Genomic DNA, 19,929 nt, shown 5'->3' with positions numbered 1-19,929 from the left:
ATACATTTCTTACCTTTTTTGGAAATTCCTTGTATGTATACACGCGGGGAATCCTAGGATGCCTCCTCGGGTTTTGGCCTCTGGGCCAAAACCCTGCGGGGGCATTAAAGGATCATGTTCAACTGCACGAGCTACGCGCATGGATTATCCTGTTTATTTCAACTTAAATCCTAACAATTGGAGTTCCAGTGGGCCGATGCCCAATTTGCCCGGTAGGCCAATTTGCCCGGTGGTACACTGCAGAATGTACTGATGCCGTAACAATAATAAGATGATGTTCAAAAATCATAGCCAGAATGACACGGAGGAGATCAGCAACAGTTCACGGGCTGCGGCAACGAAAGGGAAATCTACGGGAAATGGACCAAAGAAGAGGAGCAAATGCTCGTTGACCTATGAGTTGAGTGAAAGCAAAGAATAAGTAACGTGACAGGCTGTAAACAGACAGTGCGGATGTGGCGGGGCAAACAATTTTTGTCGAGTCAGATTTTGTCCTCAGTGCGGATGAACCGTTAACCTCTCTGTCCTCGCTCATGGTTTCCACGTGTCTCTCGAAGGCTGAGCTCCGGGTGTATCGTGGTAGAGGTAAAGTTACTGGTCAAGTTATGTAATGAAAACACTTTCGGATTGGTAGCTGAAGCATATTGAAGATAAACTAGACAGTGTTTGGTCTGTATTTTGTTAGGTACGTGCTTGTCATAAATTAGCACTGATTAACGAAGTTTGCGTGCTAAAATTATGTCTGAGAAAGATCAAACAACTAAGCACAGCACCGCAAATAACTGTTTCACCTAAAACTGTAGTTTGACAAACCCAAACATTCGCACACCGAAGGGTTTGAGATCACCGCAACACCTCAGTTGGGATTTTATTCACTGCATCACCGCTTTAAAAACAAAAGACAAAGCTTAAGTTTTGGCCTGCAGGCAATTTTAAAGCACCCATTCGATTTGCGTTCATGAAATTCTTGCTCGCCCAAAGCACAGGGGACCCGTACACTGTATCGTCAATAACATATCATTCACATTCATGTAAAATAAATGTAGTTCATTACCTGTGTTCCTGGGTCTTTTGAGCCGTTTAGAAGGGATTTGACTAGAAGCAAAGGCAGTTTACACTTCAAATCACATTTTGTCTACTGCTTTGTAAATGCGACGATCCGATTACGTCTCGAGTTTTTACTACCTTCATTAACTGTCAGGTTTTATATAGTCCTCAAAACTTCAAGAGGACCGATGACTATATGGGATTATGCAATAATTGCATAATCCCACAAAATCTGATCAGAAATCCTGATTCGAAGAGAATGGCTGCTCGTGACTTTGACTTTTTTAACTTCCCGCCCGGCTTCCCCCGACTGTGGGGGAGCCAGGGAAACTCTTGGCTCAAAAGTTGCACTTTCATATAATACATGAGTTAGAAGGCAATTGATTTGACATTATTTATTTACGAAAGTCTAAGTTCTAAATTCCACACAAACTCATACATTTTCAATATTATGCTTGGCTACACATGGTCTAATAAGAGGTGATCTGCACGCAGTCTGCTCGAAGGCATCATTTGCCTGTAACCCCTTTTTACTATTTCTATAATAATTGAAGCAATTGTTATATATAAACCACTGTGGATTTGAATGATAAATACTAAAATTGAAAAGAATCCTGGCAGTTGTGGGTCAAAGGACATCGTGCCATTCCATGGAGGTACGTGGCATCTGTCTGGAACCAATTGGTGAAGGTGAAAGGTAATAATTCCACAACACACTATGTTAACAGCACATTGTAATAGTCTAAAAGCCTATCTAACTAAACCCACAATTAAAAAAATACAAGAATACAAAGGTTCTTCGACTAAGTGGTTTGTTTTTAAATGAAAGCTTTCTTTGGGCGGTGAAAGCGTGAAGGACGTGAATAAAATCCACTGACTTCTGCATTTACTGCGAATACAGTCAAACCTCCCGTAAACGACCACCCAAAATGTCAAGCCTGGTCGCTTACTTAGACCATATTGGGCCAAAATTTTGCCTCATTAGCATAGGGTGACTGCAGAGAATAACCCCATGTTTTAAATGTTTTATTCATGTGAAAAGTAAATTTCGAGAAAAAAATCCGGTACATCCAATTCCAGGAATGCGATAATATTGCAACATCTTATCATCCAATTAACGCTCTATTATCCGTCAAGTGGTCGCTTACGGGAGGTTAAAAACGAAAGAAAATTTCAAACTTTTAGCTCTAAAAGCGGTCGTGGTCGCTTATGAGAGGTGATCGCTTACAAGAGGTTCCAAATATAGTGCTTTGACTTTGAAACTTTTGGTACTTTGGAAAACTGGTCACCGAGGAGAAGTGGTCGCTTACTAGAGGTGTTCGCAACCAGTTCAGCTGTAGCTTTATAGTCTATCAAAAGTCTCATAAGATCGGATCACTGTCCTGAACTTTTATGCCCAAGAAACATTTAACTTGCTTTCCTGAGAAACATTGATTTAATTTATTTTGATGGCAGTTCTTAATTTTTTCCAGATTGTGACATTATAACAAAGCATAATTGAAGATAATTATCTTTCACGAGCCCTTCCTTGTCTTTATAATAACGCTATGAATAGTAAGATAAAAACATGGCTTCCCGTGGTTGATAACACCGATATAAAATGGAATAGTGTGGAAGACAATGGGTCCTTTCATCTCTTGCACCTGCACTTGCTTTGCACAGCAGATTTCTGTAACAGAAGTCCGAACCTCAGAATTGACCTAAAAACCTTGATGTGATGTCGAGACCTCATTAGCCAAAGGAAACGTATATGGCACGTGACGATTGATTGACATTGTCATGGGAACAATGGTTAGCGCAAAGGAGGAGTTACGGGAAGGTGAGCAGCTTTTGGCTGGGCGTCAGAAATTGATTAAACTTGCCGATCGATCGGGATGCGGTTGGGCGACTGTTTCAGCGTGTGACTGACGATTTAGCGGATACCCCGGACGATGAGCAGCGTATTTCGAAGTCCGAAAAATCCGCCAAGAAGGCTTTGTAGGCAAAGAGAGAGAAAGTTTCTAGAGCAGAGCCTCTCACAGATTGTAGTCTTTTATGGTGCTGTGCACTTCTTCCTAGAACGTTTTCTGTAGGGGACTGTGGAAACTGAGCAGGGTGTTGCAGATACCCTGCAGGGTGATGATAAGTAGCTGGTGGAAAAACCAAATGATGTTAAAAATATCATATATATTCCGAGTTTAACCCAACTGCAAGAGGAGGGAGCAAAGAGGAAATTATGTCACATTGAATCTCTTACTTTCACAAAAGCCATTTACTCGTGCTGGTAGCAGGAGACATCATGAGAGATATACTTGGAAACCACTTGCAAGTGTCACGGCAAACTACTACCCTCCATCTTCAGTGCTACATTTCCTTATAGAGTGGAAATAGGAAAGCCTCTGAGGTCAAGACATTGTCTAGTATTTTGTTTACAGGTCGCTCTGGTTGTGGCAAGACGTTTTCACTGAGTCGAGCCGAGAATTGTTTGCAAACCGTCTCCTCCTGTGATTCATTACTGCTATGAAGCACGGCCAAATGGGTACCAGGACAAGCAAGACAATGAAGGGATCCCAAAAAGAATTGAAATGGGAGAGGCATTTCAGTTCAAGACAGCCTCTTGTGTTTTGTTCATGGGTCCCTCTGGTTGTGGCACAATTTCTTTACAAAGTTGTTACTCTTGAATCACTTACAAGAATTGTTTATCAATCCCCCTAACGCAGTTAATTACTGCCATGGAACGTGGCAAAAAAGGTACCAGAACACGCAAGATGAAGGCACTCAATTTCACAAGGGGATCCCTGAGACCACCCAAATGCTAAAGTGGTTCCATAAAAGGGGACTACTGGTGTTAGACGATGTAATGGCAGAGGGAGGTGAAGATAGAGTTACGGGATTTATTCATCAAACATTCTCAGCATCAAAATATCATTGTGTTGTACTTGTGCCACGACATTTTTCCAATGGGCAAATATGTCATCTCCCGTAACGTTCATTACATCATGGCAATCAAGAATCCGTGCAATCAATAAGGCCTGACACAGCCAAGGCTTTCCCACAATGTTTCACGATGGAAAAACTATTCCGGTACACAGTCCTAGACCTACACCCAGCCAGCAAGAACGGGACATGGGTGTTTAGTCACCTCTTGATGCACAAAAGATACCGCAAAGCTGGCAAAATTGTATACAGTATTAAAAATCGATCCATCTCATTTAAAACACAATGCAGTAGTAAAAGGCTGTAGGGAAAGAGGGAACGAGAGACAGGGAGAATACCCTCATAAACCATGGGTGACTGTACACCGGATATTTTCAATTTGAGGAAGAATATAGAAGTGACAAAGAAAATGTTCAGGGCAGCAGAAGGAGAAGGAAGAAGTGTAGTAAGAGGAAGAGAACAGAAATAACTCTCAAGAGGAAGGTGAGGTGCTATAGGAGACAACCATCAGTGAGAGGATGCTGAGCGAGAAAGTGGAAGACATTAAACAACAATGTGAGAAAGTACAATGGCTATGCCTAGATTACCACTTTCAAACTCCTATTACTAAGTAGAAGAAACTGTGAAGGATCCATTTGCAGCATCTAAAGGGGACTGATTGTATGAGGTGTGACACAATACAACACTCTTCACCATTTTATGAGTGAAGGCAGTGGTGGAAAGATAGATCAAAGACTTCCAACCTTTATTTTCGGTTAGGTATACACTACATATACTTAGAACAGACTTCCAAGAAATATCCCAAAAGTTGATGACTCCGATGATGAAAACAAAAAGAAGTCTTCAAAGGTATGCCCTGAATCAACAACGAGACTGTTAAGTAGGTAAGAAATGTTATGTAAAAATTGTCTCATCAAAAAATATAACTTTGGTATTTGACTCTTTTGTCTTGGATAACATGATTATTTTGCCCTCCCCTACACACAACCTTGTGCACCAACCCTATAAGAGAGCATTTTGCATGGGGGTTTCATTTTGCATGACACTCTGGTAAAATATGACACATGACAGAATCTCACGCATTTTGGTTGTGGTCGAGTGCCTGTTTATTACGAATTTTTCATATTAGGGCTGTGGGATAAGAGAAAACCAACCAACCTAAGTAATGAACGTGTCGGGCGGTAACCAAGGCACAACCATTTAGTTAAGACTCAACTTTTGTATCGAATAACACACAAGCGGCTTTCTTGACTTGTATACTATGTATAGCTGTGTGAGAGAGTACATGGGGTAAGTTCGTTACATGCCCGATGATGAGAACATGGCAGAACTGCTACTTGATTTTAAATAGTTTTTGGTTGGTCGGATGCTGGTCACTAGGACCGCAGCAAACGTCCTGTCAACGCTGTGGGATAAAATCAGCCCTTTGAGTAAATTAGGGTTAGGGTTAGACTGCAGCACATATCCTGCAATGTAAATTTAGGTCTTTTTGGATTAAATTTTCTCGTTAGTAGGTTTTTGAAAAAATTTCATTTGGTGTAACTTATTGAGTGACTTTTCTGGTGTGACACCCTGTTCCCCTGACAATGTCAATCAATTGCCATGTGAGATGATGATGTTTTCCTTTATGCTAATGACATGACATGACTATTCCTCTGAGGGGAAGAAGAATCGATATTCTTTTAAGCATCCAGTCAAATAATTATGACACAAGGCCTAGAAGAATGTAGGCAGCATTTTTGATTATGAGTTAAGAGTATGTGATTAGACTCCAAAGAAAAACCACGAACATATTTTGTTGAATGGGTTAGAAAATATCAAATATTGTATGCCATTGGCTGCACTAAGCCATTTGGCTTTTATAGAGATCCTCAATATTCTTTGCCTGTTGTCTTGCTACTGCACGCATTGATCCATCACCAAGTACTAGAAACTGAAGATCAACCTATGGATAAAATAAAAATTTTATCACTAAATTAAAATTCACAATACAACTACAAAAATGGTTTCCCCTTCTCTAGGTTTCTTGCCTATTGCAAACGTTCAATGGTCGGGTAACCTCATGTGGGCTAACGCAAACATATAACTTAAAGCAGGGTTAAATATCCTGTGGCAATAAGTTTAAATTCAATAACAGTTTTTGCAGGTGCTTTGTGGAAAGGAAATTTGCCCAGAATCGTTTGTAAAACTAACAAGGTCATGTCACCGTTTTTGCCTTGTGTATATGTAGGTATATGTGGGCCTTTCGCTGCATTCCTGTGTAAGAATTCTTTGTGTTCCTACTGTAAGATTCCTGTGTTACCATTCTTTGCGTTCCTGTGAAGGGCGGCCCTGGAAACTCGTGGGTTAATCAATTTTGTTTATGAAAGACAGGCATAAAACTTTGAATAGAGAGCAGTTTGTGCTATTGATTTTGGCAAATACACTGCACAGATTTAAGACACTCTATTCATTCCTTTTTTTAATGGAGATTGGCATGTAAACCTTGGAGACGCAGTGAGTTGTGACAAGCTGTTTTTAGCATTTTATTTTGTGTCTGAGCCCACGGTTCACACAACTCGCTCATGATTTAATCAATTTTGGTAACAAATGACAGGCTAAAACGTCGAATTGAAGGGTTTTAGTCAGGCAGAGAGATCTAAAGATCACAATGACCGGATTAAAAACTAACAACTAATACGTAATTTCTGCGAATAAACAAACAGGTATAAATCGCAGAAATTAATTGCTAATATCATGTATGTTATGATCAATATCCCACTTTATTAATCGCGCGGCCATGGGCCGAGCGCGGTTCTAGGTTTACCCGGGGTTTATTTATTTATTTTTTTTTTGTCGGTGACCAGACGCAGACCTCCGCTCGGCCAAATTTTGAGTCACGCAACGTGTGATGTTTTTGCGGCAGAAGCTGTTAAAACATAAATACACGGACAATTTTACGGATATTGTTTTCTTTTTTGTGGAAAAAATATATTTTTTCGTTTTATCAAAGCGTTGGATTTAAAGGGAATAATAAACACGCTAAAAAAAGGTATTACGTCAGTCATGGAATGCGTTGACGTTGCAGCTTTCACTTTCGCTACGTGACAAATAAGATCGTGTTTACTTTGCAAGTTTATTTCGCCAGAAGCGACGCTCATTAATTTATTTGTAATTTTGCGAGTATTTCTTGTGGTTTTAGGCAAATGAAGTAAATTCTTTGGCTGTTTCATCGCAGCGAGTTCATAGATCGGAAGGAAAATTAAACGTTTGCAAGCCAAGCAAAGAACTTGTCAGAACGTGCAAGGATTACGTCATTGGTAGGGAAATAACCACCGTACTAAAGATAGCCGTCGATAACGCAATTCTTGAATTATGTGACTTGTGTGACTTCTTTGCTAGCCCTTTACTCAAGGGAAAAAACAATTTAATTTAATCGTGATTTTTAAGAAAGAAAGCTGTTGTTAATAGTGTTCGTATCTTCATGCCCATACGTATCCCGAAGAAAGTTCCAGATTAAGACTATTACGTCATCGGAGATTTCACACCGGTTACGACTGATGGTGCAATAATACAGTTTGTGTTGATCAAGTAGTGTGGTGTCTACAGTAATCAATGAATCATCAAGGATTGCTTTGGAATGTACACTGCGTTGCGACTGTAGTGCTAAGAAAACAGTTAAATTTTAAAAGCGCGGTTATAAGATCTAACAGATCTTCTTGTTATATGGCTGTGTCTCACAAGGACTGGGAACTACCGAATTCATGAATTTGATTGGCTGAAATCGATTTTGACCGCGGTCTAGATTTTCCCATCTAGACCGGCATCTAGACGGGTTACATTTTGCTTTGGAAAAGTTGCAAACTGAAACTCAAAAATATTGACGATTTCTTCTAAAAATATTTATTAATGAAAGTGTCAAAAAGCCTGATGAGAAAAAAACGTTAAGAAGAAGAGCAAAGTTTGGCAAACTTAAATTCCGTTCATTGCCGTTCGCAAGCAAAATGGCAGCTAGTACAAAGCAGTTACATTAAACGAATTGAGTTTTTCTTGTTTGCCATATAATAAGCATCCTATTAACCAAGCTCACTTGGTCGGTATGGGAGAATCTTGACCTCGGTTGACCTTAAGATTCTCCCAAACAGACCACCTGCTCGGTTAATAAGAGCTAAATATATATCAACATGGGTCAAATCAGGGCATCAGGCAAGATCAATAAGGGTCAGATCGGGCCAGATCAAGTCGTATAGAATTGTATTCCTAACAAAACCACTCCTGTTTACTTTCTAATCTAATGTTACGCTTGCATTTTACACTTGTCTGGTTTAGCAGTGGATTTTTCAGTGTTCAAAAACAAGTGACACAAGGCAGGCCAAAAAGGCCTTTCATTTATATACTGTTTTTGGTCTACTGATAGAAATGCAAATGAACTACGTTGCCTTGTCAAGGCCATTATCTAGTGAAAAAAAAAATTCTTACCCTTTTTGCCAGATTTGAGTATGTAGGCACAATGATGGTAGCTATCGGCTCCCGACTCTTTTATTTTTGTTTTGCTGTTTTTTTTTTTTACCACATGCAAGGTTAAATTATTTAGAATGGTCAACTTACAAATTACAGACCAGGCATACTTAACTGACTTTTGAATGACTCACATGATTTGTTTCTCAAGGTTTTGATCGAGGCAGGTGTGAATATACCTTTCAAATTTTTTCAGCAGTAAAATATTCCCATTTATAAGATCGTTAAAGTTAAAAAATGTTCTTTAGGCTTGTAATTATAGCTACAAGTAAAGTCGATGTAAAATATTTTAGACATTGATGTGCTGTATCTCCTAATGTAAAACAAGATACATTGTGTAGAATTATCTAGAGTTTAATTAAAATAATTAAATCTTCACATTTACGCATCATAACAGCCTCATTTCTTACATACATACTTTATTGTTACCTCCCCAATTGGGCTTTTCAGGAACAATTACTTAAATTACTAAGTTACTAATAACTACACAATCAAAATTAATCAAATTTAAAAAACATTTACAACATTATCTAAACTTTGCAGTCGCGAAAAATACTAAAAATAAATGAAGTTTAGGGAGTATTTACAAAATTGTCTAAAAGCTTATTCTTTAAGATACGTTTAAAAACTTGAACTGAACAGCTTGATTTTAAAAAGGGGTCTAAATTGTTCCAAAGTCCAATAGTTCTGTAATAAAATGTTCTTTGTCCTGAGGCTGTTTTAAAAAAAGGTATATCAAGCTTTTGGCCACTCCTAGTTGTACGCTTGGTAACTTGCTCGCGGGTGATGAATTGTGACGTCAGATATTTGGGGGCGTGTCCGGAAATGCATTTAAAAGCCATGGTAGCTTGGCGGTAGTATAGTTGGTCCTTAACGGGTAACCAAGACAAACTTTTTAAGTGGGGAGTTACATGATCGTACTTTCTCGCGCCACTAACGATTCGACATGCGTAGTTCTGCACAGCCTGTAATTTCCTTATATTTTTCTCTATGGTATTAATATAATGACTTAGTGAAACAAGACACAAGTCAGTTCACGTATACACTCATACTAACCTGGAAAAGTTCTTGCCAAGCTTGTAATAGACCACGTTCAAACTTTGCAAGTTCATATTCCGTTTTAAACCAAACAAACCAAGATGATTCTGTGCCTGCTAATTCACTACGTTCAAACCCCTGAAAGGACAAAACAACATATAAATTTAGTACAACAGGGCTATCGTTGAGTGATGGTAAAGAAAACAGCATTAACTCTTCCTTATTGTTTCGACCTGGCGTGAAGTTTTGTCTTGAACAAGAGCCATAAATTATTAGTTAATATTACTTGGTTTCATTGTTAGTTCAACTCTTTTGGGAGGATTCAGAACGTGTTTCCTCAAGGAGCTTGAATCAACCAGTAAAGAACGTTTCATTTATTTCCACAATGCTTAACATGAAACTCACTGCATCTTGAGGGAAGACACAATCTACCACAATGTTAAATAGACACAAGGAACCTAACTTAAACTACTTACAAGATATATTATCATTCCACTATTATGCCATTTTACCACATTACTTCAAGAAAACGAGCAAAATATGAGCCTGTGGATCACCGTAGTGTCGTATTTTGTGTTTTTTTTTCATTCACACACATCTTATGTGATCATTATACCACTTTTGGATGATGCAAGATGACGCTCATTGCGTGTATTTTTCTGAGCCCTGAATACTACCCGAATTGCAAAATGTCCACACGCATTGTGTGTATACATCGATCAATGTTTCTTATGACTGAAGAGAACACTTACCAAACAGTTAATGTGGCACAACAAGACTTATGGATTACTAAAGAACAAATTACCAAAATACAATAGTTCCTGACATCATTGTCCAGAAACAGTCTAGTAACACTTTCCACAGAGCATTCACTCAGGAGCTCAAATGTTTCCTCTCTGGTTGGGTTGGTAAGACAAGCCACAATCTTTTGGACAAAAGAGAATATCAACTTAACCACTTCTCAGTTACGAGGTAAAAAAAAGAAGAATGTATGACTGACTACATCAGCTATCAAAATAAAAGGCCGATTACAATACAACAAAATCTGTTCTACACGCGAATATATGAAAGATCATATATTTGGGTATGATCTCAAAAGATCATTATATTTAAGCAGTTGTGAAACTATAAAGCCTGAAAAACATTCAGGCTAGATTGGGGTTTTGAACCCATGACCTCTGTAATACCAGTGCAGTGCTCTACCAACTGAGTTATCAAGCCAACTGGGAGTTGGTCAAGTTGTCAGTTCGTAATATACCGGCACATGGTGAAGATACAAGTGAATATATGAACTCACAACTCACAACTTGACCAGCTCCCAGCTGGCTTGATTGCTCAGTTGGTAGAGTACTGCACAAGTATCACAGAGGTTAAGGGTTCAAATCCCGGTCAGGCCTGAAATTTTTTCAGGCTTTAATTTCACAGCTGCTTAGGTTGTGTATATAACTGCGATGATCAATCATGTCTTCATAAGATCTTTCCTGTAATGGTTGACTGTCTGGAGTCTCACTAGATAACACGATGTGGTAAAGATTTCACTCCAACTGAAAACGAAAGAGTGTAACAGATTAAAAATCTATAGTTGTAAAGGAAAAGGTAGAAGTGAATATCCAGGTAGATACTATTAATCTGTGGCAGTTCTGTCACTCCAGGCACAGCAGGTAATTACATACCTTGACATTAGTGAGGATGAGACAACAGGGCACGCAATTCATCAATGTGCAACTCATTTCGTCTTCACTGTCACACTGAGGACACATAACACCATCAGTCACAAACGCACAGGTGCATGGAAAAAAAAACTTTTAAAAACATTAATAAAAATTCATATTGTGAAAGAAGGGAAGCAATTTAACAAAGATTATTAATGGTATCTGGTCGTTTAGCCCCAGAGTCATAGCCACACGGTGACACTGCATTTATTTAATTTTGTGTGCATGAATGGGTGGTTGCACAGATGGACAAACACACTCAAGTGAATCAATTTACAGAGAAAAAAGATCAGCTCTTTATCCCCACCGTTTCAGCAACAGCCTGGCAAAGTCTAAAAATCCAATCAGTAGCATCATCCTCGCTAAAGGCAGCAAGAAGAATTAATGGTGATCCATCCTCAGCTACAATCTAAGACAAAACAGTGGAAGCCAAAATCAATTGCACTTTGTTTGAGTGATAATGCCGATGTTTCAGCTATAGTAAAAGGGTCTTCTCCAAAGAGTTGCACTAATATACCTAAAGAAAGCAAAGTCAAATTGTACCTCAAAGGCATGTGGGCGTTCAGAATCATTTACTCTTCGACAACCTCCACATCGTGATCCTCTGCAACAAAATCACATGACTGTATGGTAAACAGAGGAAAAACTAAGAAAAATGAGCCACTGCCCAAATCCATTTTCAATATGAAAATCTCCATATTACAGCTCACTTAAGCTTACTAAACCCCTGGCCTGAACAGCTTTATTTTCCGCATCCTACCAGGGTTGACCAATTTCACTGGCATTTTCTGCACAAGACAAATATAAAGCTTTCTCAAAGTAAAGGTAATGGTAGCCTCAGGCAAAATTGGACATGCGAAGACAAAAATCAGGTGTTATCCACCCATAGGAACATTAGCAGCCAGAAGTGCATGCAGCCTAATTCAGAAACAGGTAGCATGAAAAAGATCACAATGCGTACATGTCTGGATTTGAGTTACAGTACTTGCAATCACAGTAAAGTACGTTTAATACTTTTTGAGCCTTGGGTCATGGCTTTTTCAAATGAAAATGTGGTCGGAAGCCAATGCTTAGTATTTTTCCAAATGCCACCATATGATCAATGTGTGTTATTTTGCACCAGTATATTGACATCCTATCTTGAAATAAATTTAAGTTATAATTACCTCCTTTATGATTTCAAAGTAAATTAATTTTGAAGAACTATACCATGGCATCTTATGATTACACTCGTCTAAGTTTTACCTTTGACTGGTGTAAGACAAATACCTCCAGATGAAATATCTGAAAATTTGTTACCCCATGCCAGATTATCAAGAGTTCAATTGTATACCCTGTCTCAGACCAGAAGTGAAGGACTAGGTTTACTAGTAAGTTTTCTCAAGATAACAAATGTATGTGGGGTAATTCCTCAGTATTAGCAGCACCTCTCAAATACTTAAAATATAGTTAATCATAGTCACTTGTATTTCTGTAGTAAATAAATAAATAAATAAATAAATAAATAAATAAAGACGTGAAAGGGAGGACAGGTGAGCTTGTCAAGCTAGGCTTTTCAGCTCGCCATACAGGCATCGGCGTGTGGGTGCTGACCCAGCAGCTCTCCAACATTGTGAAGCCTTTTTGAGAGAATGTAGCAGCAGTTGTTTTGTTTTACACACTGTCGGCCAAGACCATGAAGGCCATCTTTGAAGAATGTGCTGGTGAAGTTCTCTTATCTTTTGTTCTCTCTTCGCACCCATTACAGGATTAAATTGGTTATGAATTGAAAAACTGTTTTCAGAATAATATATCATGCAAGGAGAACAAGTTATCACCAGATAATTTGGCAGAATTAGCCAGCGTTCTAGGAGCAGAGCTGACAAGTACACCGGCCAGTAGTATTGTGACTGACATTCTAGCCCTCCGTGAACAGCTTGTAATACTTGTTTCCACAGGTAAAGCCAAAGAAGCTGTGGACATGCAGGTGACACACCTACAGGTGAAGCGCTTGATTGACAAAAAATGTTATAAAGTATTACAAAAGGTACAAGACCTTTGTGGATGCCAACACCACTGAAACCTTTGTTGACAGCTTTCTGTCATTGTACACCAGAGCGGTTGGTATGTTTGTGCCGATTAAAATCGTCGAAGCTCTGCAGAATGATCTCAGAAAAGATTACATCATTAACAAAGAGTTGATTGCCTTCGCGGGAAACCTTGCGTTGAAATGTGGATCGCTGCTCACGGTTTTCAACAAAACATCGATTTCAGTCCATGTCCAGTGACACCCCCTTCTTGTGATGCAGACGGCTATCTACTTGATGGTTTTGATGAAGTGCCAGTTCTTGTGCAATCCTCAACAACTGCTGAATAATTAGTCAACTTTTTTTTAGTAATTGCTGAACAACCCCAATTAAATATTTTTTTATTCACTCATTATAAGAAATGTACACCACGCAACCTACACCTGGCGGACCAGTTCCTCCTCAGGACGTGACACAACAAGTGACTTCTGAAACTCCAACCACGAAACCGGCGAAAAACCCAAAGTGAGTGGCTGCAGGCAAAGCCATCGCTGAAAAAAAAAGACTGGCCTGCGAAGCACAGAAAAAAGCAGCTGCTGAAGCTGCTGTCATAATCTCAAATAACAAGGCAAAAGAAACTCCAGCCCATCCCTGTCCGGAGGACGAGAAGGAGGAGGACGTTAATGATGTTGGCGCAGACACACACACACTGCTAAAAACATTCTCAACATAAACTCAATGGCTAACTGTTGCCAGCATTGTCATTTCACTGATTGGGCTTTATTACAAACTTGAAGAGATAAAAAGCACAGCTTCTGCTGTTTTCAGCAAACCTGCGCAACCACCCTACAAACGGGCCTTGTCCCCGTCTGAAGGACAAGAAGGATGTACCACAATCAAGAAAAGGCATCCGCTCTACGGAATGGAAAATAAATAAAACTTTCCCTCATTTACATACAACAACAATGCCCATTCTTTGAAGGAAACCAGAAGTTGATGATCTAGAGGTTTTCATTAGCACTGCTGCTATTTTTGGGATAGGGCTGATGTGGACTAACTTCAATGAAAAGGTTTTCAAAACGGTCTGCCGTCTCATTTCTGCGCCATTCACAGCCGCTGACGGCGACAATTTACATATTAATTAAAAATTTTCAGCATTATGCTAGCACGGCTGACAACAAGCTCATGATCACTCTGACTGTCTTACCCACCAGCATCGGCTGGGTTAGAAAAAAGGTGGTGAAAAAGAACTTCACCTCTGACCCCAGCAGAAATGTAATGAACGATGCAAAGTTCACTGCTGTCATGGCTGGCAGCATCACACTGAAACAGTACCTTGAAGACCAAAAGATTCTCCCAACCAGTTAAAAAATTAAACATATTGCTATATGTGCAGTTGGCTAGTATCACAATCATGATCGGAGGTGCAATTGTTAATGCCGCTTCTTTCATCGACAGCAATTATTTCACTCCCTATTTGTCCAGCAATGGAAAGGCAACATTGGAAGAGAAAGAGTGGCATGACAAAGCCCTTGAAGTTTACCAAGCCGCTTACGCCAAATACATGCACGACCGCGCTAAACTTGTTGATTGGATCGCCACCAACACAGAGATCAAAGAACAGACAAGGCAGAACTCCACAGATACTGATTACGCTTTCTAACTCTACAACCAAACACACCCTGACAAGCCAATGACACCATCAAAAGAACCTCTTATTTTTATCAACCCAGTGAGAAGAAGAAACAAATCGAGTTGCTTTTTATGGACGGCAGCACGCTCGCTCTTGGCTATGCAGCTTTTCATTTTCTTTGAACTTTTGGGATTGTTACCATACATGCCTTGAATGGACTCCCAGCTCACAAAAGTCTACTACAGCCCCAAAGGCATTGCTGCAATTAAAAAATTAGTGGAGGCTGCGAAAGTCCCAAAAGAAACTGCCAAGCATTGGTTAATCAGACAAGCTTTTTGGCAGATCTACCTCCTGCACCTCGCTACATTCCTTGCCCAAAATTTCATGTATCAACACCCAACCTGGTCCACCAAGCAGACCTTCTTTTTCTGCCACACGCCAAGCTGCTACGTGATCGCAAGGTTTACAAAATGTACGCTGACCGTTGTCGACATGGCTAGCTGGTACACAGAAACTGAGCCTCTGACCTCTAAAGATTCTACTGAAGTTGCAAAAGCTTTTCAGTTGATTTACAAGCAATGCCCTTTGAAGTGGCCCTGCTGCTTCAAGTCAACCCCAAGCACAAGTTTATGGGAAATATGACCAAAGAGATAGAAAACCACAAAAAAATTATTCACCGTGGGCATACTAAAATTCACAGAGACCAAGCTAGTGCTGAACGTTTCAACTGCACACTGGCTGAGCGCTTGTTTGGTCATCAGTATGCTGTGGAAATGCTCCTGTCTTCTGGCCAGTAGTCAACTGCATGGGTCAAAAGGTTTCCTGATGTTGTTAGCGCTCTGCACAATGAACTGACCAGTCTTATCAGAAAAAAACAGCTGTCGCAATCAAAGAGAAGGGTGTTTCAGCAAAACTTTCCACTCCCTACTTAAGGCCTGCTGGTGTTAATGAAGAAAAGCTCCCCTCCAACATGAATGTTCACTATCTCTACCAGCCTGGCGAACTTGAAGGTGGGAATAAAAGAGCTACAGATTCAATCTGGTCTTTGAAAGTCTAGAAGCTTGAAAGAATTGTAACTAAGCCAGACAAGCCCGAAACGGGGTTTTGTCTGCAAAGAACGGTTGGTTGTCCCACCAAATACACAGGTTCTGCCTGCTGTAGTTGTTCTGTAACAAGAGCCGCTACTCCTCTTCTCCGGTTGCACTCCAGACAGGTCAGTCACACATTTCCCTTGCAGTGGGCCTTGCTATTGTCAAGCCAATCCATCAAACTGCTGCATGTCTTTTGGCACATACTCCCAGAGCATCTCTACACCACACCCAATGCATTTATTTCTTTGCAGCTCTTTGAGCTGCAATATGTAGTTTACTTTCATGTTAAACCCGTGGTACCATTTGGTTTCATCTTGGCACTTGTGGCCAACCAGTTTTTTTGCAATTATTTGCCACAGCCGCTACTCGCTCATGGGTTTTTTCTCCTTGGAACCCTCCTCTGGTGGACAAATGACCCATTTGAGCTGCTGCATATTTTCCGCACGCAACACTGCGAGGTAAGCGTGGTTGGAACACTGGAGATAGTCGTCCATAATCCAGACCTTTTGTGGGTTATAGATGTACTATTTCCAAACCGAGAGCAAGTGGTTCATCAGGGTATCCAAACACCGAGAAAAAAATGAAAGCAGGAGGCCGTAGGTCGAGTGCTTTTATTGTTTCGAGGTGTTTGGATACCCCGATGAAACACGAAGCACAAGTTTTGGAAATAACTTCTCATGATCACTCTTAAAGAAATAATAAACAGACTAGAATTAGAATTAGAATGAGGTTTGCTGTCTAACATTCCTTCCTCGACAATTTCAATATCAATGATGTTTTTTACTGGCGTAACTAACTTGCATTTATGGTGCGATTTAATTTATTCTGAGATGTGAAAGTTACTGGGGTTGCCAGCATTTACAAGTTGTTGTTCATTCAGGATGTATATCGCAACAAAGTCGTTCGAGAGATTTCGGTAGCCGAAAAGTGTGGAGGATGAGACGAAAAGTGTTGATAATGTAGTACCGAAATCAAAAGCTTATAAAACCAAATGGTCGTGTAAGGTTTTCGAGGAATGGAAACCGAATCGATTAGTGAAGTCCTCTACTTTGGAACCCGGCGGTCTTTTTACCACGAAAGACTTTGGAGGAGTGCAAACTTTGGAAACGGCCATTACAGATATGTCTCAACCACTGGATATCGAAGTTCATTCACAAAGTAAACAATTCTTCTGGGGAACGTTATCCTTCCCGTTTGTTGTACTCAATTATTTGCGGACTGAAGTGCCACCTTTCTGATGTAAATGGAAGTGCTGCATTGAACCCTTTGGACATGTCCGACCGAAGGTAAATTACATTTTTTGGGGATAAAATTTGGTTCGTGTAAACTACTTGTGTGTGTTATTGTTTTTACTACTACGTTTTTTCTTTCGCTTTCTTAGGTTTGTGACATTGCAGTGTGTTTTGGATGCAGAAATGAAGGAAGCAACGCGAATGGGTGTGACTTTGAAAACAAAAGGAGACACATTGTAAAAGAAAGGTTATTTCTGAGTAATAAATATTCATTGATTTTGTGCCAGTTGTCATTGGGCATATTTTAGTGGTATATACCACTCTCACTGGAGAGTGGTATACTGTTTTTCATTGGGTATCCAAACACATGCACGTGATGTGGTATAAATCTTGTGGTTGGTAGTTGACCTCATGAATTATTAATGAGTTTGAGAAGGTGAGGTCCTGGCTCAAGTGGACCATCATTGAAAAGCCTAGCCACCAGTCATCAATTCTGACCGCCCTCTCGGCATTCTCAAACTCAACATTTACTACATCGTTAAGGACAAGCTTTTATTTACACTGTGTACCTGGGATAGGAACCGTAATGTTCTGTTTCCGAACAGCCCTTGAGGTGGTGAAAAAGAAGCACCTTGGTATCTGGAAAATCTTTTTTGTGCTTTTTGAGCAACAAAGCCTGTGCCCTGTTGCACACCTTCTGTCAGCTTGTCAAGATGAGGTTGCTTGGCTTCCAAGCTTCAATAAACCTATCCCATCCTAGGCATCTCTGCAGAGCCTTGCCCATTTCCTGAGATTGGACCTTGACAGACTGGAGGCAGATGCGCCTCTTCAAGTCTTTTAACTCATCATCTTTCGCCCTGTTATTGACCTCGACCTCTGTAATAGTCTGCCCTTTCCAGACCCAGCTGAGCAGCATGATGCCTGCAAATGGCGGTGCCTGGCCTTGATCACCGCAGCAGATAACCTGAACACCATGACCAACAGGCCAGTCAAGAAAAGACTCAAGAATATGCCGGGGCACCGTGCAGACCTTGTCCCAGATCATAACACATGGGATAAACGTCTGCCCCATCTGTTCTGGAGTCCAGTCTTATTTGCCACTCCACTGAAAGAAGCTGAGGTATGTCTGCCCTTTCACCCCCCTGGCCTGCATCTCTTTGGCAAGACGGTGGGTTGGGGTCAACATCAGGGGATCTCTCACCTGGAAGAGATCTTTTGCTCTTGTGGTTTACCCTCTGCCTCAGGGGCCATTGAGATAGCTCAGTTGGTGCCTTGTCAGTGGATCATCATAATGCAGCCTGGTTGATTGGATCAGCGGTTTGGCTTGTTTGATGTGCTCCGGCTTGGAATAATACTCAGCTCGCTGGTTGGGCAGGTACAACCACTCTCCCCTGTGATGCCACCGGGCCAGTCCTACATCCTTTTGACTCGTTTCCTTTCCCTCAAACAACACTTCAAATATCTCTTCCCATATTTCGTCGTTGCTTAACATTGGTATGTATGCGTCCACTCCTTCTAGTTTGTGCAGAGCTCTTTTCTGAATGTATAAACTTTCTGTCCCCACTTGGACAACTCTGTCAAGCTCAAACCTCTCCAACACTGAAATCACATTAACCCTTTGACCCCCAAGGACGTATATACACGTTCTGAGTGGTCGTGCTCTTTGTACCACTTGTGACCACATCAATTTAAATGTCACCAGATATTCTTGATAAGCAGATAGTAGAGCTAGGGTAGATCTATCCACACAATGGTCGGTTTTGGATATTGAAGGCATTCTGACAGCAAATTGAAAAAGAACGTTCAATTTTGGTGCAAAAATGGTGGTAAAATGGCCCACTATACCTATAATTGATCAAGGTCCCATTTCTAGGCTTTGCCCATAATTAACACACCTTTTTACGGCAGCCAGAAAGAATATGTAACGCAAAAGGTAGCGAGAGTAAAAGGGCCAAGAAAAAGGAAAGGAAAGGGGCAAGGAAAAATTTTGGAATGGGTAATTGCCATAAAAAGTCAAAATTTTGGCTTATGCACATGCACCAAATTGAAATATTGCATATTTTTGTACCTAATCTTCGGGAAATCTATCTTTTTGGTAAAATAATAGCTTTTCAGCAAAACATGGGCCCATTAAACGTCACTGGAGCCAAACAACTGATTTAACGGTTAAAAACAGCATTTTTTGGTGAAAGTATCGTAGTGAAAGGGTTAATGTGTGCGAACCCTAACATTGAAGCCCTCAGGTGAGGGTCCTGTGGCTGGGAGGTGTTGTAGTATGTCAAGATGTGTCCCAATTGGCACCTTTGAGGAGCACGGACCAATGTCCCGCTTTTGTGGGTGTCTTACCAGAAAGTCCAGCTCTCCTAGGTCTGTCACAAGTCTCCGTGCCAACCTCTTCCCATCAGCCTTGCTTCCCTACATGAACTTGCCTATTATGCTATAACCTTGATTGCGACTTTCAGGGAGCCACACTTGTTTGTTTGCCAAAGTTGTGATGACTTCACCTACTTTGAGCCTTTCTGGAATACACGACTCTGTCAAGAAAAACAGCAGAGATATTGGGACCCAACCTTTGTCAGCAAAATTCTTCCCATACCACGATTGGAACACTGGGTGGATTTTTTCTTCGAACTTCCATTCTTGGACCTCGGCAAATCCAGTGCTTGTCTGCTGGCAATGCGTGATTGATTGACACCCTGACCAATCTGTGCATCGGGTGAGCGAATCTTCTCAAATGGGGTTTGGCTTCACCTTCTA

General features: G+C 40.5%; 1 protein-coding gene across 17 annotated transcripts in view; it reads right to left on the bottom strand.

The window, feature by feature from the left end:
• Positions 1-1,427: 1,427 nt before the first annotated feature.
• The window catches only part of LOC110063376 (pleckstrin homology domain-containing family M member 2-like), a 147,194-nt gene continuing 128,692 nt past the window's right edge, over positions 1,428-19,929 (bottom strand). For 16 of the 17 annotated variants that reach the window (XM_089283795.1, XM_089283794.1, XM_089283785.1 and 13 more), the window contains 6 exons: positions 11,754-11,814; positions 11,518-11,619; positions 11,172-11,246; positions 10,304-10,423; positions 9,517-9,636; positions 1,428-5,908 (listed from right to left, as the gene is read on the bottom strand). In XM_089283795.1, coding sequence (XP_089139921.1) covers positions 5,807-5,908; positions 9,517-9,636; positions 10,304-10,423; positions 11,172-11,246; positions 11,518-11,619; positions 11,754-11,814 — 580 coding nt within the window. In that variant the 3' untranslated portion in view covers positions 1,428-5,806. Of the gene's footprint in view, positions 5,909-9,516; positions 9,637-10,303; positions 11,043-11,171; positions 11,247-11,517; positions 11,620-11,753; positions 11,815-19,929 lie in introns of those variants that run through there. The other variant, XR_016205770.1, reaches the window with a different exon arrangement.

Source organism: Orbicella faveolata, unplaced genomic scaffold (genome assembly GCF_042242905.1).
Source record: "Orbicella faveolata isolate gen_17 unplaced genomic scaffold, um_ofav_v1 contig_12, whole genome shotgun sequence".
Taxonomy (NCBI): domain Eukaryota; kingdom Metazoa; phylum Cnidaria; class Anthozoa; order Scleractinia; family Merulinidae; genus Orbicella; species Orbicella faveolata.
This window is presented reverse-complemented; position numbering and strand designations above follow the sequence as displayed.